Below are 18,141 nucleotides of genomic sequence, written 5' to 3'. Positions count from 1 at the left end.
ATCAGGCAAAAGCAGTTGTGTCAGTGAGGATCCCTAGAAACGAGAGCTTCATGGTAAACTGAAGTTTAGAAGGTCCTTGGTTGCCCCGCATGACTTTGCCTTTAATCTCAGCACTTGGGAGGAGGCAGAGGCAGGCTGATCCATGTGCGTTTGAGGACAGTCTGGTTTACATAGTGAGTTTCAAGATAGCCAGAGCTACATAGCAAGACTTTGCCTCAAAGAGAGAGAGAGAGAGAGAGAGAGAGAGAGAGAGAGAGAGAGAGAGAGAGAGAGAGAGAGGAAGATATCCCTGCTTTATACATTTTATACATTTACCTAAGGAGATGAGAATGCGCACTAGCTAGGGGCCAGGAGAATATAGTTACGTAATGAGTCTAACGTTAGAGCTGTCTTTACTACATGAAAAGAACTCTAGTAGATCTGCATTTCATAATGAGGTAGGTAGGGAGACTCGGGATTTTCCTAAGGAGAATGTTAAAGGAAGAGATAGGGATTTGAAGTACTTTTCTGTTCTGTGATATGTCTGCTAAAAGCAATTACAAGGCTGCTTTCTGAGAGGCAGTTACATGTTTCTGATTCTTGTAATGAGATGAAAGTGAGTGATGGCCTCACAAAAACAAGCTATTCTGGCAGATTTTGGGTAAACTTTTTTTCCCTTCAAGTTCTGGCCAGTTCTTGATTATGTAAGTTTTCCTGTTCTGGTTGTTTATTTCATTGTTTTCCTTAAAAGACTCAGCTAGAGGAGTTATTTCTGAATGGCCTTGACAAACAGATGAAAAGCCAAATTAAAGTAGCTATGAGCCTGGTCTGTTACTCTGTCTTCCTGTCTTACATTAAAGCTTGTTTAATGAGTTTTCAGAGTGTACTATAACTACTGTAATAACCTTACATGATTCTTCAACACAGTTAACAGCTTATCTTTAAAAGGTTGCTACATTGAGAAGACATTAACTTTAGAATTAATGTAGAGGGGCTGGTGAAATGGCTTAGCTGGTAAAGGTGCTTACCACCAAACCTGATATCCTAGGTTCGATCCCTGATACCCACACGGTGAAGGAGAGAACCAACTCCCTCAGTTGTCTTCTGACTTCCGTGTGCACACAAAAGAAACAAATAACAACTTTTGAAATTAATTTTATGGGCTCAGGAGATAGCTACCTTGGTAAAATGCTTACTATACAAGCATAAGGAAGGATCTGTGTTTGGTCTTCAGCACCCACATGGAAAAGCCAGATGTTTTGTGCATATATAATCCCAGTTCTGGGAATGGAGACAGGAGAATGCCTGGGGCTCTGTGGCTGGTCTTTGAGAGAGATCCGTCTCAAACACAATGAATGAATGAATGAATGAACGAACGAACGAACGAACGAACGAACGAACGAACGAACAATAACCCCCAAGGAGAGCTCCTGAGGATTGACACTCAAAAAGTTGACTGGTGATCTCTGCACACAATATTGAGGTAGATCCAGCTCTGCCATGAATAGCTAGCTGTGTGGCCCTCAGTAAGTTATTCTTTATATGTCCAAGGAGATGGTGCCACCTATCTCATAGGTATCTAGTACTGTAGGAATTGATACCAATTCCTGAGTGCTTTGTCCTTTTCAGCAGACCATAAATGATGGTGTTGTTACTTAGCCTTTTAGCTGTTCTGGGTTTTGTATGGGTACCTGATATTTTTGTATGGAAGGTGGTTTGAAAATATTTTAGGGACTTGTTGGAATCCAGTTTGAATTTTTTTTAATGATTTTTTAAAATTTTTTTATATGCATTGGTGTTTTGCCTGCATATCTGTGTGAGGGCGTTGAATTCCCTGGAACTGGAATTACAGATAGTTGTGAGCTGCCATGTGGTTGCTGGGAATTGAACTCAGGACCTCTGGAAGAACAGTCAGTGCTCTTAACCTCTGAGCCATCTTTCCAGCCCCCAGTTTGAATCTTTTAAGTATGATTGGTAGCTGAAAAAATAGTAATTAAAAGTCTGATGCTGCGTCTTGATTTGAGCTAAGGTAGTGCCTTGAAAGTCCAGCTGGATGTGGTGGCTCACACCCGGTAACCCCAGCATTTAAGAGGCTGAGGCAGGAGAATTGCCTAGAGTTCCCGGCCGACTTACATTATAGAGTGAGACCAACAACAACTAAAAAAAGTAGTCAAAGCCTGGTGGTGGTGGTGGCGCACACATTTAACCCCAGCACTCTGAGTTCGAGGCCAGCCTGGTCTGCAAAGCAAGATCCAGGACAGGCACCAAAACTACACAGAGAAACCCTGTCTCAAAAACCAAAAAAGAAAAGAAAGAAAGAAAAAGACTATATATATATATATATATATATATATATATATATATATATATATATATATATATATACACACACACACACACACAGTCTGTATTTTCTAGGTCAAATGTGACCTATCTGCTTCTGTCCACATAGGAAATAACAGCTTGTTCTCTTTTTTAAAATTCATCAGTGATCAAGTGGTTTGAAATTCAGTGTGGTGGGTGTTGGTTAAGCGGCGGTCCTTGTGGCTAGCTGCCACCCATGTCGGCCATGCCAATGGATGTTGCAGTGGCAGAAGAATCACAAGCCATGGTTACCTTTCTAGAGCTTTATTGAGAGAAAGGAAGAGAGAGAGGAAGACCGTGAAGAGTGGGGAGAATACGGAAGGAGAGAATGTGGAAAGAGAGGGCACGCCCGCTTTGCATGCTGGTGACGTAATTAAGGACATAATCCTTACAGTGGGCATATTACATACATTTTGGGTGTCCAAAGGATAAATAATAGTCTGGATTCCTAACTTAAGCTTAAAGCCCACTGTAGGTACCAATAAAGGTGTTTACAGTAAACTCTTGAGAGTCATATTCTAGAAATAAGCATAAGTAATTACCACATGCTGTTCTTTTTAAACTCCTTAAAGAGAACAAGATAGATTTAAGAGAAATGAGGTGCATATTGAGTGTCCCTTCCTCATTGACTGTTAACTTTTGAGTGGAATGCTTTGTCAGTGCTGTTGATTTGAGTGCTTACAGAGACTCCTAAACAGTTAGCATCATGAACTAAATGTATTCCTTTGAAATGATTGGGTGTGTTTAAGGTAGTATGGCTATAGATGATTTATACATTTAAAATTATTTTGGCAACAGGAAACACTGTTTTATCTCTTGATTCCTACAGATAACATTAGAAACATTGATATTGAGTTTAAAATAGAGCTCCAGTACCTGGAGCAGTAATTTACTTTGAATTATCACCGTGTTTGCTTCCATGTGCTTTCAGATCTAGTTAAATGGAGGTGGGGTATTTATTTTTAAACAGTTAAAATTAATAAATGGCTACCATAGACTGAAGTTTCTGAGTCTCATTATGTATAAGTCAACTGCTTGAACAAGGTGCAAAGTTCTACAGTATCATACTAGGGTCTCCTAATAAGGAGATCCTCTCCACATCGATGTGTGTTATTTACAGGATCAGAGATGACTTGACCAGTGGAAGCTACATCCCTGAAGCAAAATGAATCCTATGCCCCAACAACTGTTCACTGCCAATAGCTCCTCACCCAGAGCTGGGGCCTCACTTGCCCTTCCCCCAACCTTAGCAGGCCCCATCTTGTGCAGCTGGTAGGAGTCATGAGTGAACACCCACACCGTGGCCAGAAGACTTCATTTCACCACACTCCTTCCCAGTGTTCCCTGGGCTTGGGGGCTGGGGGATGTCCCAGGCGGGCAGTAGTCACTTCTTTCAGCACTTTGACCAGTTGTAAGTCTTTGTTATCCACTGTCCACGGCAAAAGAAGTGTCTCTGAGCAAGGCTGAGATGAGTACTAACCCATTGGTGTGAGCATAGAATGTGGAAGGTGCTCTGACATATTGTCGTTTAGTAAACCAGTGGTAGTAGCTTCCCTCCAGGGTCTGGAACCTCCCTAGCGGTGGGCTTTTGGCCAGGCTTACAGTCCCTGGCATGCTTCCCTTCCTAGGGAATCCATGCCCTCCAGTCTAATTGGAAAGTGGCCTTACTCTAACTGTTGAAGTTTCTGTTGCTGTGATAAACACCTGGCAAAGAGCAACAGAGGAGGAAAGGGGTTATTCCATTAAGAGTCTCTCCCCCAATTCCTCTCTTCATGTCACGTCACCCCTTCCTCCTTGAAGGTTGCTTTCCCTCCCACTCTCATGGCCCTTTCTAGCTTCCTGACCTCTACAGACACTACAGACACACTCTACAATACACAGATCCAAACTCCAGAGTGGGGTCTGGGCCTGGATTACCTCACTTAGTGTATTTTCCATGAATTTTGTTATTTTATTTTTTTCACAGCAGAGTAAAATTCATTCCATATATATGCTTAGTAGATGGTACCTAGACTGAATGTTTCCTAGGTTTTGTAAATACAGCAGCAGTGACTATTGGATATGCAGGTGTCTCTGTGGTAAGATAAATTGGTGAGTTGTATTGAGTGGCTTCATTATAATAGCAGGGCAAACCTTTGAAATCCATTCAGAGTCAGTTGGGCTGCCTTTATGAATCAGAATTAGCATATGTCTTTGGATTGGTCACTTAAAGCCAGCAGATCGATTTATTGTGGTGCATATTATTTATTCACACTTTGATATACCACTTAACACTGGTGTTTTTTTGCTTTTTGTTTGCTTGTTTTTTGAGACAGGGTTTCAACACTGGTAGTTTTTAAGTTAAGTGTTGGTTCATTGGGCATAATTCATAATGATACTTGAAAACTGATGTAAAAGATTCAGGTCTGGGCATGCTTGTAATGCCAACACTGAGGACTAGGAGGCAGGAGGATCAGTAGTTCAATTCAAGGTCAATCTCATAGCTTCATGGGAAGTTTGAGGATAGCCTAGGCTACATGAGACCTTCTCAAAACAACAACAAAATTCCACAACTACTGTGGAAGAAGGAAGAGATTTTGGTTTTTCTTCACACTTCAGTGTTTGCTGGACATAGAGCTATTGTATTTCAGAGTTTACTCTTAAACACCTTTATTGGTACCTAGAGTGGGCTCTAAGCCACTAAGGAATCCAGACTGTTATTTATCCTTTGTAATATGTAATATGCCCACCACACTGAATTTCAAGCCACTTGGTCATTGATGTTTCCAACAAAGAATCTGCACATGTTTAAATGAAATTACTTTTACAAGACTACATTTTGTGTGTGGAATGGCACACAGACATTTTTAGAGTAGGTGTTTTCAGTGAGTAGTTTCCTTTGAAAGCCAGGAGCTCTTCACTTGTTCAGGATAACACCCACCAACCAACTGATCCCCTGACTTCTCATTCCTTTCCAAGCTTGGCATACTTTCTTTCCTCAGCTATGACCTGCTTTATGGTACTGGGGATGCTCTAGCTGGTGTATTAGTGAGTGTGATCGGCCCCCACCCATTCACACCTCTGAGCTTGGATTTATTTTTTAAATATTTATTTAAATATTTATTATGTGTACAGAAGAGGGTGCCAGATCTCATTACATGTGGTTGCTGGGAATTGAACTCAGGACTTCTGGAAGAGCAGTCAGTGCTCTTAACCTCTGAGTCATCTCTCCAGCCCGGATTTGTTTTTCTACCACTATAGCTAGGGCCTTATTCTTCTCCTACCATCTCATCTCATAAGGAGCTAGGACACCTACCTTTAAAAAAAAAATTATTTATTTTAGAGTGTGTGTCTGTCTGTCTGTCTGTCTTCCAACCCCACCCCTAGAACACCAGAGGCATCCGGTCCCCTGGAGTTGGAGTGACAGGCATTTGTGAGCTCCAGAAATGAATTCTGGAGGTCAGACTGATTCCTTGTTAGAGCAGTATATGCTTTTAACTTCTGAGCGCTCACTCCAGTTCCAGAACACACATTCTTTTGGCCTCTTCCTTTCTCTAGGTGTAGTTAGTTGCTTTCCCAAAGGAGATTCAGGTGTGCTTCCTTTTTCTTGTGTTTCTGTCATAGTTGTAGCTTGAGTGTGGGGACACTCTGCTGATAGTTCTTTTCAGCTCCTCTCAGGAATAATCCAAAGAATTCTTGGACATACTGATCATTTTTGCAGTTGTTTCAACACTGGACTGTAGGCATTTTGTTTTTGTGAAGTACCTGAAGAGTCAGAATTACTTGTCCATGAACCTTTACTCTGAGTGATGTCTAAGCATTTGGTGTGTATTTTCTTATTTGGCTGCTGTTAATGTCTACTTTCAACACTGCAGAAACAGGTATTATAATGTGGGGGAAATCATTTAATTGCTTTATATAGCTTCCTACTGGTTCTATGTAGGGCACCATATTTTCTATAAAGTCAGGTGATTTTTGACATGTAGTAGATAATGGAATCCACACTTTAAATTTTTTTGTTTTGTTTTGTTTTGTTTTTTGAGACGGGTTTCTCTATAAAACAGTCCTGGCTAGCCTGAAACTCACTCTGTAGACCATGCTGGCCTCAAACTCACAGAGATCCACCTGCCTCTGCCTCCTGAGTGTTAGAATTAAAGTTGTGTGCCATCACCGCTTAGCTCACATTTTAAATTTTAACAAGTTATTACACTCAAGCTTATTTTATAATCGAAAGTGTTCTATTTCTTGAAAATATAGTTAATGCTTCTAAAAGCCGAAGTTATCATTTTCAACTTTTCTGTGGAATAACTTTTTAAAAGAATATATAGGTGAGTGATAGTGATCTTCTGTTTGCTTGGCCACTCTGAAATAACTTCTAAATTTTGAATGACCTCTAACTAGAAAATGTCCCTTAGGCAAAGCGTTAGCTACAGGAGTGAGATTGGCTGTCATGTATTCTTTACAGCATTGGTTAGCTGAGTTAGCTCTTCATTTGTAGTCACTTTTAGGATTATATTGTGAAGTTTTCTTGTGATCCCAGCACTGGGGAGATGGCCGGAGGATGTGGAGTTCCAGGCTGTCTTGGGGGTTAGGTGGTGAGAGCCTATCTCAAAACACCAGCAAGGGCTGCAAATAATGATTTAGCCAGTGTAGCAAGTCTCTGGTGGATTCCTCAGTATTACTTCTTCCTCAGAGAAAATTATGGAGGAGGGGCTTGCCTGCAGAAGTTAGAAGACAGTGTCTAATCCCCTGGAACTGGAGTTGAAGGCAGTTGTAAGCCACTGGATAGGGGTAACCAAACCTGGGTCCTCTGAGAGGGCAGGAAGTATACACTAAACCATCTGCTTTACCACCACCATACACGGTAGCTTATTTTTTAAAAGCTCTTTATTATAAGACCAAATAGTCTGTTCCTATAATGCTGTTGCTATTTATCCCAGGCTGTGGTCTTGGGATGACTGTGTAGAAAGGAAACCCACCCGTAAACATAGTGCAGGAGGATGTAGAGTTCCAGGCCCTGTGCCTCATCTGGGCTGTCTGTATTGTGACTGAGATATGGGATAAAATGATTTTTAAAAGTAGGAGATAGTCAGGTATGTTGGCACACATCTGTAATTTGAGTGCTTATGAGGCTAAGACACATTGTGAGTTCCAGACCAGCCTGGACTACATAGCGAGACTCTGTCTCCAAAAAAAGAAAAGTAAAATTTAAAAGTAAAGATTATAAAAATTTACCACTTAGAGAGGAGATTAATACCCTTAGCACACCCCCCCCTTTTTCTTTCTTTTGTTTTTTTGAGACAGGGTTTCTCTGTGTAACAGCTCTGGCTGTCCTGCAACTTGCGTTGTACACCAGGTTGGCCTCAAACTCTGCCTGCCTCTGCCTTCCAAGTGCTGGGACCACCGCCTGGCTAGCCATTTTGTGTTGACTTTTCTTTTCTTTTCTTTTTTTTTTTTTGGCTTTTTGAGACGGGGTTTCTCTGTGTAGCTTTGCGCCTTTCCTGGAACTCACTTGGTAGACCAGGCTGGCCTCGAACTCACAGAGATCCGCCTGCCTCTGCCTCCCAAGTGCTGGGATTAAAGGCATGCGCAACCACCGTGTGTTGACTTTTCTAATCATGCTTATATACTCTTTAGAACATTTTAGGAAAGTACTGCGTACCCCTTCATGCACAGCCCTATACATCTTAACTGTCTTTCCTGTGCAGCTTCCTTTTGAGGATCCTGCCTTCTGTACTGTCCTGACTCTTCTGTACTAACCAGCTCTCTACTGTTGAATGTTTGAATTGTTTCCAGTATGTCTCTAAGTGTTTGTTACATTTATTAGCAAATGCCCACCAGTACTGTGACTTGATGCTTCCAGTGGCCTAGAACAGACAGATTGACAGCCATCATTACTGTGTGGGTGCTCTGCAAACGCATGCATGTCAGTGCTTTCCTACTGGCTCGCTGCCAGTCTAGACTATGGCCTCTGAGGAGTTGTCTGCCCAGTAGAAAGCAAATAAAGCCTGTGACCCTCATTCAAAGTCTCAGAAGAAATGCATGCCCTTTTGATAAGCTACCACTGCCTACTAATTCCAGAAAAGCCTGATTGGCAATTGTTAAAATGTCATAGTTACCATGTATGTCCCATTTTGAACTCACTGAGAGAATGAGTCTCATGTTAACATATAACAACTTCCTTGGCTGGGCAGTGGTGGCACACGCTTTTAATCCCAGCACTCGGGAGGCAGAGCTAGGCGGATCTCTGAGTTCAAGGCCAGCCTGGGCTACCAAGTGAGCTCCAGGAAAGGTGCAAAGCTACACAGAGAAACCCTGTCTCAAAAAACCAAATATATATACAACTTTCTGTGCAAAGATCAATACAGACTCACTTCCTCCTTCCTGGTCTTTTGTTTATTGTTTTGAAACTGAGGATTGAACCCAAGGCCTTGTACTTACAAAATATGTATAAGTGTTCTTCCACTGCACTAACACCCCTAACATTTTTTGAAATTGTATACATTTTTTTAAAGTTTAAAAAAGCTCACACTTTGGGTTTAAAAAATGGTATCTAGGGGTTGGGGATTTAGCTCAGTGGTAGAGCGCTTGCCTAGCAAGCACAAGACCCTGGGTTCGATCCTTAGCCCTGGAAAAAAAAAAGAGACAAAAAAATGGTATCTAGACACTTGGAGAGAACTAATGATCTTCAGATTGTTTGTGCAGTATGTATTTCTAAGAAATGTTTCATCTGTTGTTTAATGCCCTGTCCCTGATGTAAGCAACTCTGCTGAGGGAGATTCTGTTGTAAACTTTAAGACTTGAGTTTGTCAGGATCCTTTTCTGTGTGGTGGCAGAGTGTGTTTTGACACGTGGTGCTGTTGCCTTTCTGTGTGTTCTTTGTTCTCCCAGTCATGTGTGTTCAAAAACTTAACAATGCTTACTTGAGCAGTTTAGGATTACATGTGAGTCCTTCCTTTGAAAAGAATATGTGGGAAACTAAGTGGTATAGCTTTCACTATCTAATGTAGAGCAGCATAAAGAAGCCTTAGACTGTATGTATAGCAGGTTCGTGTGTGTTGAGAATCCTATATCAGAGGCCAGCATGGGCTGTAGCCCTAGACAGTTGGGTAGTGTTTGCATAGGTAGGAGCAGTCTAGATGGAGAGACCTCATACTTGGGCAAGGTGCTTACAGGATATATGGGACTGTGTACCTGAGAAACGGTACCTGTTGAAGATCAGTGAGTCAGAAAACCTCACAGGCCACATCCTGAAGGACTTCCGAAAGCAAGCCAGCAAGGGTTTAGACTCAAGTGATGGACTAGCCCAAAGGGGAAGACCTCAAGATTATTGAGTTAAGGTGAAGGTGTGGTGACTGAAGCTGTAGTTTAGAAATCTGTGGAGTGAGGGAGTGTTCTTTTAAGGAAGAAGAACTCTGGATTGTTGTATTTGTGGAAGGAGAATACTGCCAAATGAGTGGGGTGGTTTCATTTCAGAAGCTCCTCACCTAGGGGCTGTTCGCTCGTGCCAGTGTGCAGGACACTGGGAGCTTCTCTCCAAAGAAGCTCAAAACCTGTGGGAAGGAACTTGGGAACAGATGCAAATGATTTCAGTACTGGAGATACACATTAACCAGCAGGTACAGACAGAATTCTTGCCAGAAATATTTTCTTGTTAGAAACAGAATGTCAGCTAAATTTAATAAAATAAATTTTAGCCAGGCAGTGGTGGCACACGCCTTCTTTAATCCCAGTACTTGGGAGGCAGAAGCTGGCAGATCTCTGTGAGTTTGAGGCCAGCCTGGTCTATAAAGCGAGTTCCAGGAAAGGCTCAAAGCTACACAGAGAAACCCTGTCTCAAAAAACCAAAATAAATAAATAAAAATAAAATAAAATAAATTTTGCTAATTTCATTACAAACTTAAAAAAAATAGCTGGGCAGTGGTGGCATACACTTTTAATCTCAGCAGAGTCAGACAGATCTCTGAGTTAGAGGCTAGCCTGGTCTAAAGAGTGAGTTCCAGGCAGCCAGAGCTACACAGAGAAACCTTGTCTCAAAAAGCAAACAAACGGGCTGGAGAGATGGTCCAGAGGTTAAGAGCACTGACTGCTCTTCCAGAGTCCTGAGTTCAATTCCCAGCACCTACATGGTGGCTCACAACCATCTGTAATGAGATCTGGTGCCCTCTTCTGGCCTGCAAGCATGCATGTAGGCAGAACACTGTATATATAATAAATAAATTAATCTTTAAAACAAACAGACAGACAGAAAAAGACAGTCTAGGGGTGTTGTGCAGTGCTGGAGTGTAACACACATGTGGCCCTCAGTTCAAGCCCAACCAGCTTTAAAAAGATAGATACCGAAAGACAAGTAAAACTAACATTTTTAAATATTCAGAATATCGTGGTTTCGAAGGTGGTACTAGTCACACATTTTCTAGTGGCCAGTGACTATTGGAGCTTTTGGGAAGGTCAATGTCGGGTCATGTGAAGGGGAGCTGCTGCCTAGTGAGTCGAGGTGGGAAAGCAGACTTGCGTGAAGACAGCTGTTTGGACAGAGGGACGTGAGCAGAGGGCTTGCTGTCAGTTGCTACTCTTCATTGTCTCTGCTGTGGGACTGTGGAAACTTAACTCGGGAAGTGTCTTTATTGGGGACTTAAGAGGTAGCCTGATATCACAGACAGGGAATAGCTGCAGGTGGTGGCCTGGAGCACAGGTGTGTTAGTGTAGATGGAGAAAGGGGGACTCATACTTTTTCCTTCTGTGCCTTCCTCCAAACGACGAGATGTTGTGTAACCCGTTTCCTGTTGAAATTGGCCTAGCTGCTCCAAAATCCATGTTATATAAGTCTAGAGTTACATAAGCAGCAGGCATCAGGACCTTTAGTTAATGTGTTTTCTTGTTTCTTTGTATTGAAAGTTTTAGAAACTGATGGATAAATGAGTATCAATTTTCTTTTTAAAAACATAATGCTTGGTCTAAGTTTTTAGTCTCAAAAAACTCTGTGACAATGTCAGAGAATCTTGAAATAATCCCAAACCAGAAAGGCTCCATTTTATTTCAGATTTATTTATTTTTTTGTATCTAGGTATGTCTGTCTGTGTGTATGTATGTCTATCCAGCATGTGTGTGTGTGTGTGTGTGTGTGTGTGTGTGTGTGTGTGCGCGCGTGCGCGCGCGCGCGCCTGTTGCCCACAGGCCAAAAGAGGGCATTGTATCCCTTGGAATTAGAATTATAGATGGTTGTGAGCCACCATGTGAGTGTTGAGAATTAAACCCAAGTAAGTCATCTGGAAGAGCAACCAGTGCTCTTAACTGATGAGCCATCTCTCCACTCCCAAAAGTTTCTTTTTTGTACTGCATGTCCAGTGTGGCAGAGTCATGCAGGAACTTGGGCTGTAGAACGTCACCATCTGAGGACTGTACATACTGGAATACACGGACTTTTAGGTAACTGCTGTCAAAGAAGAGGGCCCAGGGAGAACTGTCATCTCAGCTGACATTTCATCTGGCTGAAGTGCTTGCTGTTTGACTCCTAGCTGGGAACTGGACAGTGAGAAGGGCCTTCTGTATTGCTGGGTGTTGAGCTAAGGTTGCTTTTTTTAAAATGTGTATGGGTGTTGTGTCTGTATGTATGTCTGTGTACCACATGCATGCCTTGTGTCCTTAAGAGGCCAGAAGTGGGGTGGGGGTAGTTAGATCCCTTGGAACTGGAGTTCCAGGCAGTTTTGAACTGCCATGTAGATGTTGCGAATTAAATACTGGTCCTTTGGAATGGCAGGCAGTGCTCTTAACCTCTGAGCCATCTCTCCAACTCCAAACTAAGGTCACTTTTTAAAAGTTAAAAAGGTAAAGAACATGTATGTAGCATAAACTTAACAAACAAAAAGAAAAACAAGCCCTGGGGCAGGAGCTGTCAAGATGGCCCAGCAGGAAAGGGGGATTGCCGCCAAACTTGATGACCCAAGTTCGATCCCTAAAGCCCACATGGTGCAGGGAGAGAACCAGCTCCACGTTGTCCTCCCTTCCCACACATGCCCATGTGTGCACTCTCCCATGTGCATGCACACATAAACAGGTGTTTAAAAGCAAGTCATTTTTAAGCAGTGTCTGTGTATTGGGGAGGACACTAGGGTAATGGAACAAACAAGCTCTAGAAGACAGACAAGCCAGAAAGCCTTGACTCCCCATTGTGTTCTTCTTGCTGTGGTGTTCTGGGCACATTGTTGTCTTACTCTTAATCTTTGTGTTTTCTAAGAAGGTAGAAGGGTTATTGGGAGTAATCCTACCATGTGGGATTGTTGGTAACAATTGACCAAAATAATTTCAAGGCCTCAGCCCAGTCCTGACTTTGTTGGTATTCAGTACACGGTCCACGTTCCTGATGGCACTGGGGGCTGTGCTTCTGAGAGTGTTATTGCTGACATTGCCTCTCTGTGTTCTGGCTGTTCTAGGAATGACCATGGACAAAAGTGAGCTGGTACAGAAAGCCAAACTTGCTGAGCAAGCTGAGCGCTATGATGATATGGCTGCAGCCATGAAGGCTGTAACAGAACAGGGACATGAACTCTCCAATGAAGAGAGAAATCTACTCTCTGTTGCCTACAAGAATGTGGTAGGCGCCCGCCGTTCTTCCTGGCGTGTCATCTCCAGCATCGAACAGAAAACAGAGAGGAATGAGAAGAAACAACAGATGGGCAAAGAGTACCGTGAGAAGATAGAGGCTGAGCTGCAGGACATCTGCAATGATGTGCTGGTGAGAGCAGCGCTTCTGCTTTTCACTTCCATCTCTAGGCTTAACGAGTGGTCCAGGTACACTGTCCAACAGCTTAGGGAGAGTGGAGGTGTTCCACTACACTCAAAGAGCTGAAAACCATTTATAACCTGATCTAAAGACTGTGATGTGATTTCCATCACCCTTTCTTGATCAGTTCATCTCTTTGGGGATGTCTTCCTTCTCTCAAAAAGACCTGCATTTCAGGAACATTTCATCAACATTCCTCCATTTTTCTTTAGAAATTAAGGCCAGATGGAGGGGGGATACTTAGAAAGATGCAGTCACTAGTGGGCTGTTCTAGTGATCATCTCTGTGGCCATGCCTTCACAGTGTAGAAATCTATGTTGAAGGTTAGGCACATTTGTCAGTTGCAGTGTGCAGTCCAAAGCCAAATCAAAGGTGGTCTGGGGCTTCTCCTGTGTGTTATGGACACTACTGTTAGGTGGTGGATCCCTGTAACTATATTTCGGGTTGGATGGGAGGGTTGGTGGCCTATCCTGGAACACCTCATGATTATATTCTTTCCCTAATATCTGGAGCCCACTGGGAACTTTTATTTTCTGTGTGAAATTGGGTACAAATGAACTCGGAGGGCAGCTGTAAAGGGAAGGGGTTAACACTTGTTGACCTCCTTCCTACCCTCCTGTCTATGTCTCCAAATGACCTCCCTTGACATCTCTGAAAACCAGTGTGAGCCTGTCAGCTCTCCGGCAGCACTCCTCACCCCACCACAGGAGCCCCGTCCCTCTGCACAACACTTGAAAACAACTACTGCCTCTCACACACTCGGACATTGGTTAATGAAATCCTTGATAGCTGAGCTGCGTCAAGCCTCTCTTTTTATTAGATTCTTGGTGTAAGATAAGAGTTTCGTGGCTAAACTTGTTGCCTGTCGGTTGTTTGGGGGTTTGTTAATGGTGCACTAATTCCTGAATGTTAGGTACATCTGGTATTCAGATGAAGTATGGCATGCATTCCAAAGGCAAGAGAGTTCCATAATTCCTGACATGTAGACCAGCTTTTAAGAGCATCTGAAAGAATGTGAAGAAGAGCATGGTACTTACTGCCTCTTAACCAGTTTTTCAGGATGCCACATTCTAAAACAACTCTTCGAAAATATTGCTCTGTATACGAAGCTTGGACTCCTTCAGAACTACTTTTGTTGTAAGCATAAATGTTTAAAGGAATTTGTTATTAATAATAGTACTAGACTCTCTGAGTGTTTGCTACGTGCCAAGCAACGTGTTAAGCACTAGATGTACGTTACCTCGCTTGTCCTTATAACTGCCTTAGAAGGTCCATGCCGGTCCCCTTCCCCTCCCCACTGTGCAGCCAAGGAATCGGAGGCTTGGGGTTCTAAGTCTCTCCAGGGTCGTGTGGAAACAGACAGTAAGCATCAGAAGGTTTTCTTCCCAGGTCAGATTACTTTTAAACTTAGTTCTTGGCTGTTTGGTTCTATTACTGCTTTTTTTTTTTTTCTGCCCAGAATGGAAATATCCACCCACACACTCTCAATTACAGAATTACAAGTTTAAATGGGGTTTGTTTGTTTTTAAGAGACTAACAGAAGAGTTACCAAGTAGAAGTCTCTTCTGATGTCACTTCTAATCCAGAGAAGCATTGCTAATAGAACCCTCCAGGGCTTCCCATGTTTTTGTGGCATGCACCCATGCTTATTTTAATATTAAAGTGAGATTCCATTTAGAGGTGTGTTAGTGGTGTGGTTTTCTGCCATCTTTTTGACATCACATTCCACTGTGGTGGCTGAATTATATATAACCAGCCCTTACAGTGGTCAGAGTGACTTGTAAGTGAAGAATACAGGTGTTTACTCTTAGGACTTGGCTAAACAGTATTTAGCAGCTTTGATGAAAATTGGTTGGGTTTTTCTGTTTGTTTGTGTAGGGTTTTTTTTGTTGTTTTTAGTCTTCAGAAAAATCAGTAGTAGCAGTATCTATCTTGAATCTCAAATGTAATTTTAACATCTCAGAAGCAATTCAAAATTCTTAATGTGAATCACTTTTTAGGAGCTGTTGGACAAATATCTCATTCCTAATGCTACGCAGCCAGAAAGCAAAGTGTTCTACTTGAAAATGAAAGGAGACTATTTTAGGTATCTTTCTGAGGTTGCATCTGGAGACAGTAAACAAAGTAAGTAACGTTTAAAAACTACAGTCAGTAGGAGGGCTAGTATTTCATAATGAAATCCACTTTGACTTCATTTACTAGACAATAAGATCACAGTAAGGAGAATTTCAGGACCATAGAATTGCCCCGCATGGGTCCTGGGGTTAGCACATCTCTTAGTTAGTGGATAGATTGGAAGGGTATTAGAAGTTTAGTATGTGATATGTGCGGTGAACTCTTACCTGGGAATTGATGGTTCTCTGTATAGTAAAGCTGTAAAATATTCACCTTGGCCATGACTTTCTTTACCCAGTTTTAGTTACTACAAATGTAGTCTGAAATCTAAATGAGAAATTTCAAAGATAGATGAATCATAAATTTTCCCAAGTAACTCTATATATGCTAGCCATCTATTACTTACCTAGTTGCCATATTGCTTACTTGATGGACTGTTCTAGTATGGCACTGCTTGTGTTCAAGTAATTTACTGATTTCCAGGGTGCAAACTTACATTACAGCATATTGATAGAACTGTCCTGTTAATCTCCTGTGTGAGTTACCTTGAGCACAGATGATAGGTTTCCGTACTGTCTAGTGACCAGCATCCGCAGATGAGGAGACTACTGTGTGGACCACCATAGGGATGCATTTCTTCCACACGTGCCTTACAGTAATGTGATTGTGGCTGCTTTACTTGTTGCCATGTGCCAAGTAGTTAGGGTTGCACTTTCTCTTAGCACTTTGAATCTGGGTGTGGGTCTCCAGTTTTTCCACTGAAAGAAACCAGAGTTCATGTATGGACTTTTTACTTAGGCCACATACTGGGTGAGTTAAGTTGAAAATTTGAGCTTGTTTATGGTGACCCTAAACCCATTATTTTTCACTAGAACATATTTTACACACTCAGTCTTTTGGTTTTTCGAGACAGGGTTTCTCTCTGTAGCTTTGGAGCCTGTCCTGGAACTCACTGTGTAGACCAGGCTGGCCTCGAACTCACAGAGATCCGCCTGCCTCTGCCTCCCGAGTGCTGGGATTAAAGGCGTGCGCCACCACCACCCAGCTACACACTCAGTCTTAGGAAAGGCTGTGTCTATATTTCTCGGATGCTTTAATAGACTTCCTCATAGTTGTCTATTTTCTTCCGAAGCATTTAATGTAGTACTTAGCATAAACATTGAACAAGTGTTTAGGTTGAATGGTGAAGACACTGACCTTTGTTGTGATAGTTCATTTACTTTAGCCTCTTGACTGGAGTAACTTGCTAGTGGATCATCCCATGGGGTGCAGCCTGTGCAGGAAGCTGACGTTCTTATCTTCCTTCTAGCCACTGTGTCGAACTCTCAGCAGGCTTACCAAGAAGCCTTTGAAATTAGTAAGAAAGAAATGCAGCCTACACACCCGATCCGACTTGGCCTGGCACTGAATTTCTCAGTCTTTTACTATGAGATTCTAAACTCTCCTGAAAAGGCCTGCAGCCTGGCCAAAACGGTGAGGAAAGAAAAACCCTTTTGCTATTTCCAAGAACTTCCTTCTATTTGTGACAGTCCTCACTGTTTTGGACATTTTAACATTTCCTAGGGGGTGGGATTTTAGGAAATAAATACAGAGCTGTTACTTGGTGCTTTCATCTGAATATATGCTAGCTTTTGTTTTACTTTGTTTGATTACTGTTGGGGTCATTGGTAGAACCTTTGAGGTAAAAGTGGTGTTTCTCAACAAGCTTTGAGCATTGGGCATTGTCATCTTTGTGCCAAGATAGGACATGACGAAAGAAATGAGGCCCATTTTGTTTGTGCTATGTTACTTCCTGTCTTCTCTGGGGAGCTTTCTCCTATGCACACTTATTTGAAACTTGAATTTGGAAAGGGTGCCTGCATTGAATTCTACAACTTGAACCCCTGAGACAAATCAAGCTTAGTGAGGTGAGCTTTGATGTTCTCCCCTTTGACCCTTGTGTACAGACCTTTTTAGTTTAAACAAAAATAGAAACCACTTTGGCAGTTAAAAACTTGAATGAGCTTATAGACTAAATGTGCTAATAGTAACAATGTTTGTTAGTGGGGATTTGTCATTGCTGGTTGGTGCTTTATACATGTCACACATTGGAAACAGCTGGCAGACATGTGAGAGGAGAGCAGGGCAGTTCCCATCCTCCTACCTGCAGGAAGGTTAGAGCTAATGCAGACAATGTCCAGATCTTTGCTAATAGCTCTTTGTTTTAGGCATTTGATGAAGCAATTGCTGAACTGGATACGCTGAATGAAGAGTCTTACAAAGACAGCACCCTGATCATGCAGCTGCTCAGGGACAACCTCACTGTAAGTACCCTCGAGGCTGTTTACCTACTTAATCCACTCTTAACCAGGATTTAAGAGGGATTTGTTAACTCACAGTACAGTTTTACGTTGTTAAGTTAACCTGTGTTGTACTGCTGCCTTTATGCCTTTGCAGTCACCATTGTCTATGGTAATTAGGAGTTTTGAATAGTTGAGTAGAGACCTGGAACAGGACTCAGTGGTTCTTAGCCTGTTCTTCCAGAGGACCTAGGTTCCAGCACCCACTCAGCAGCTCACAACCATCTGTACTCCAGTTCTAGGGGATGTGGTGCCCTCTTTTGACTCCCTAGGGCAGTAGGCGTGTAAATGATGCACAGTCATACGCACAGGCAAAACATGTAAGATAAAATGAAAAAGAAAATTTAGTGGTTGAGGTAAATATACTAGGCCACCTCTTGGAGAAAAATTGTAATGATCTCTTAATATAGCTTTCTATTTCCTTTTCTCTTGCAGCTCTGGACATCAGAAAACCAGGGAGATGAAGGAGATGCTGGAGAGGGAGAGAACTAAAGTCTGTCATGCTTTGTGATCTATTTGGTGTCACTCTGTATCCTCCACATTATATCCCTTTGTACGATAAACAAAAACAAAAAAATCGAA

The 18,141-nt window shown here is 42.2% G+C and overlaps 1 protein-coding gene across 2 annotated transcripts in view; it reads left to right on the top strand.

Moving 5' to 3' along the window:
• Ywhab (tyrosine 3-monooxygenase/tryptophan 5-monooxygenase activation protein beta) overlaps positions 1–18,141 on the top strand; it is a 22,007-nt gene extending 3,866 nt beyond the window's left edge. For both annotated transcript variants that reach the window (XM_036184936.1, XM_036184937.1), the window contains exons 2-6: positions 12,756–13,057; positions 15,106–15,229; positions 16,530–16,693; positions 17,428–17,523; positions 17,995–18,141. In XM_036184936.1, the coding sequence (XP_036040829.1) occupies positions 12,758–13,057; positions 15,106–15,229; positions 16,530–16,693; positions 17,428–17,523; positions 17,995–18,051 (741 nt within the window). In that variant the 5' untranslated portion in view covers positions 12,756–12,757 and the 3' untranslated portion in view covers positions 18,052–18,141. The remainder of the gene's footprint in view (positions 1–12,755; positions 13,058–15,105; positions 15,230–16,529; positions 16,694–17,427; positions 17,524–17,994) is intronic.

The sequence above is a fragment of the Onychomys torridus genome, chromosome 4 (genome assembly GCF_903995425.1).
Source record: "Onychomys torridus chromosome 4, mOncTor1.1, whole genome shotgun sequence".
Taxonomy (NCBI): Eukaryota; Metazoa; Chordata; class Mammalia; order Rodentia; family Cricetidae; genus Onychomys; species Onychomys torridus.
Note: the sequence above shows the minus strand (reverse complement) of the source record. Positions and strands in the feature narration are given on the sequence as shown.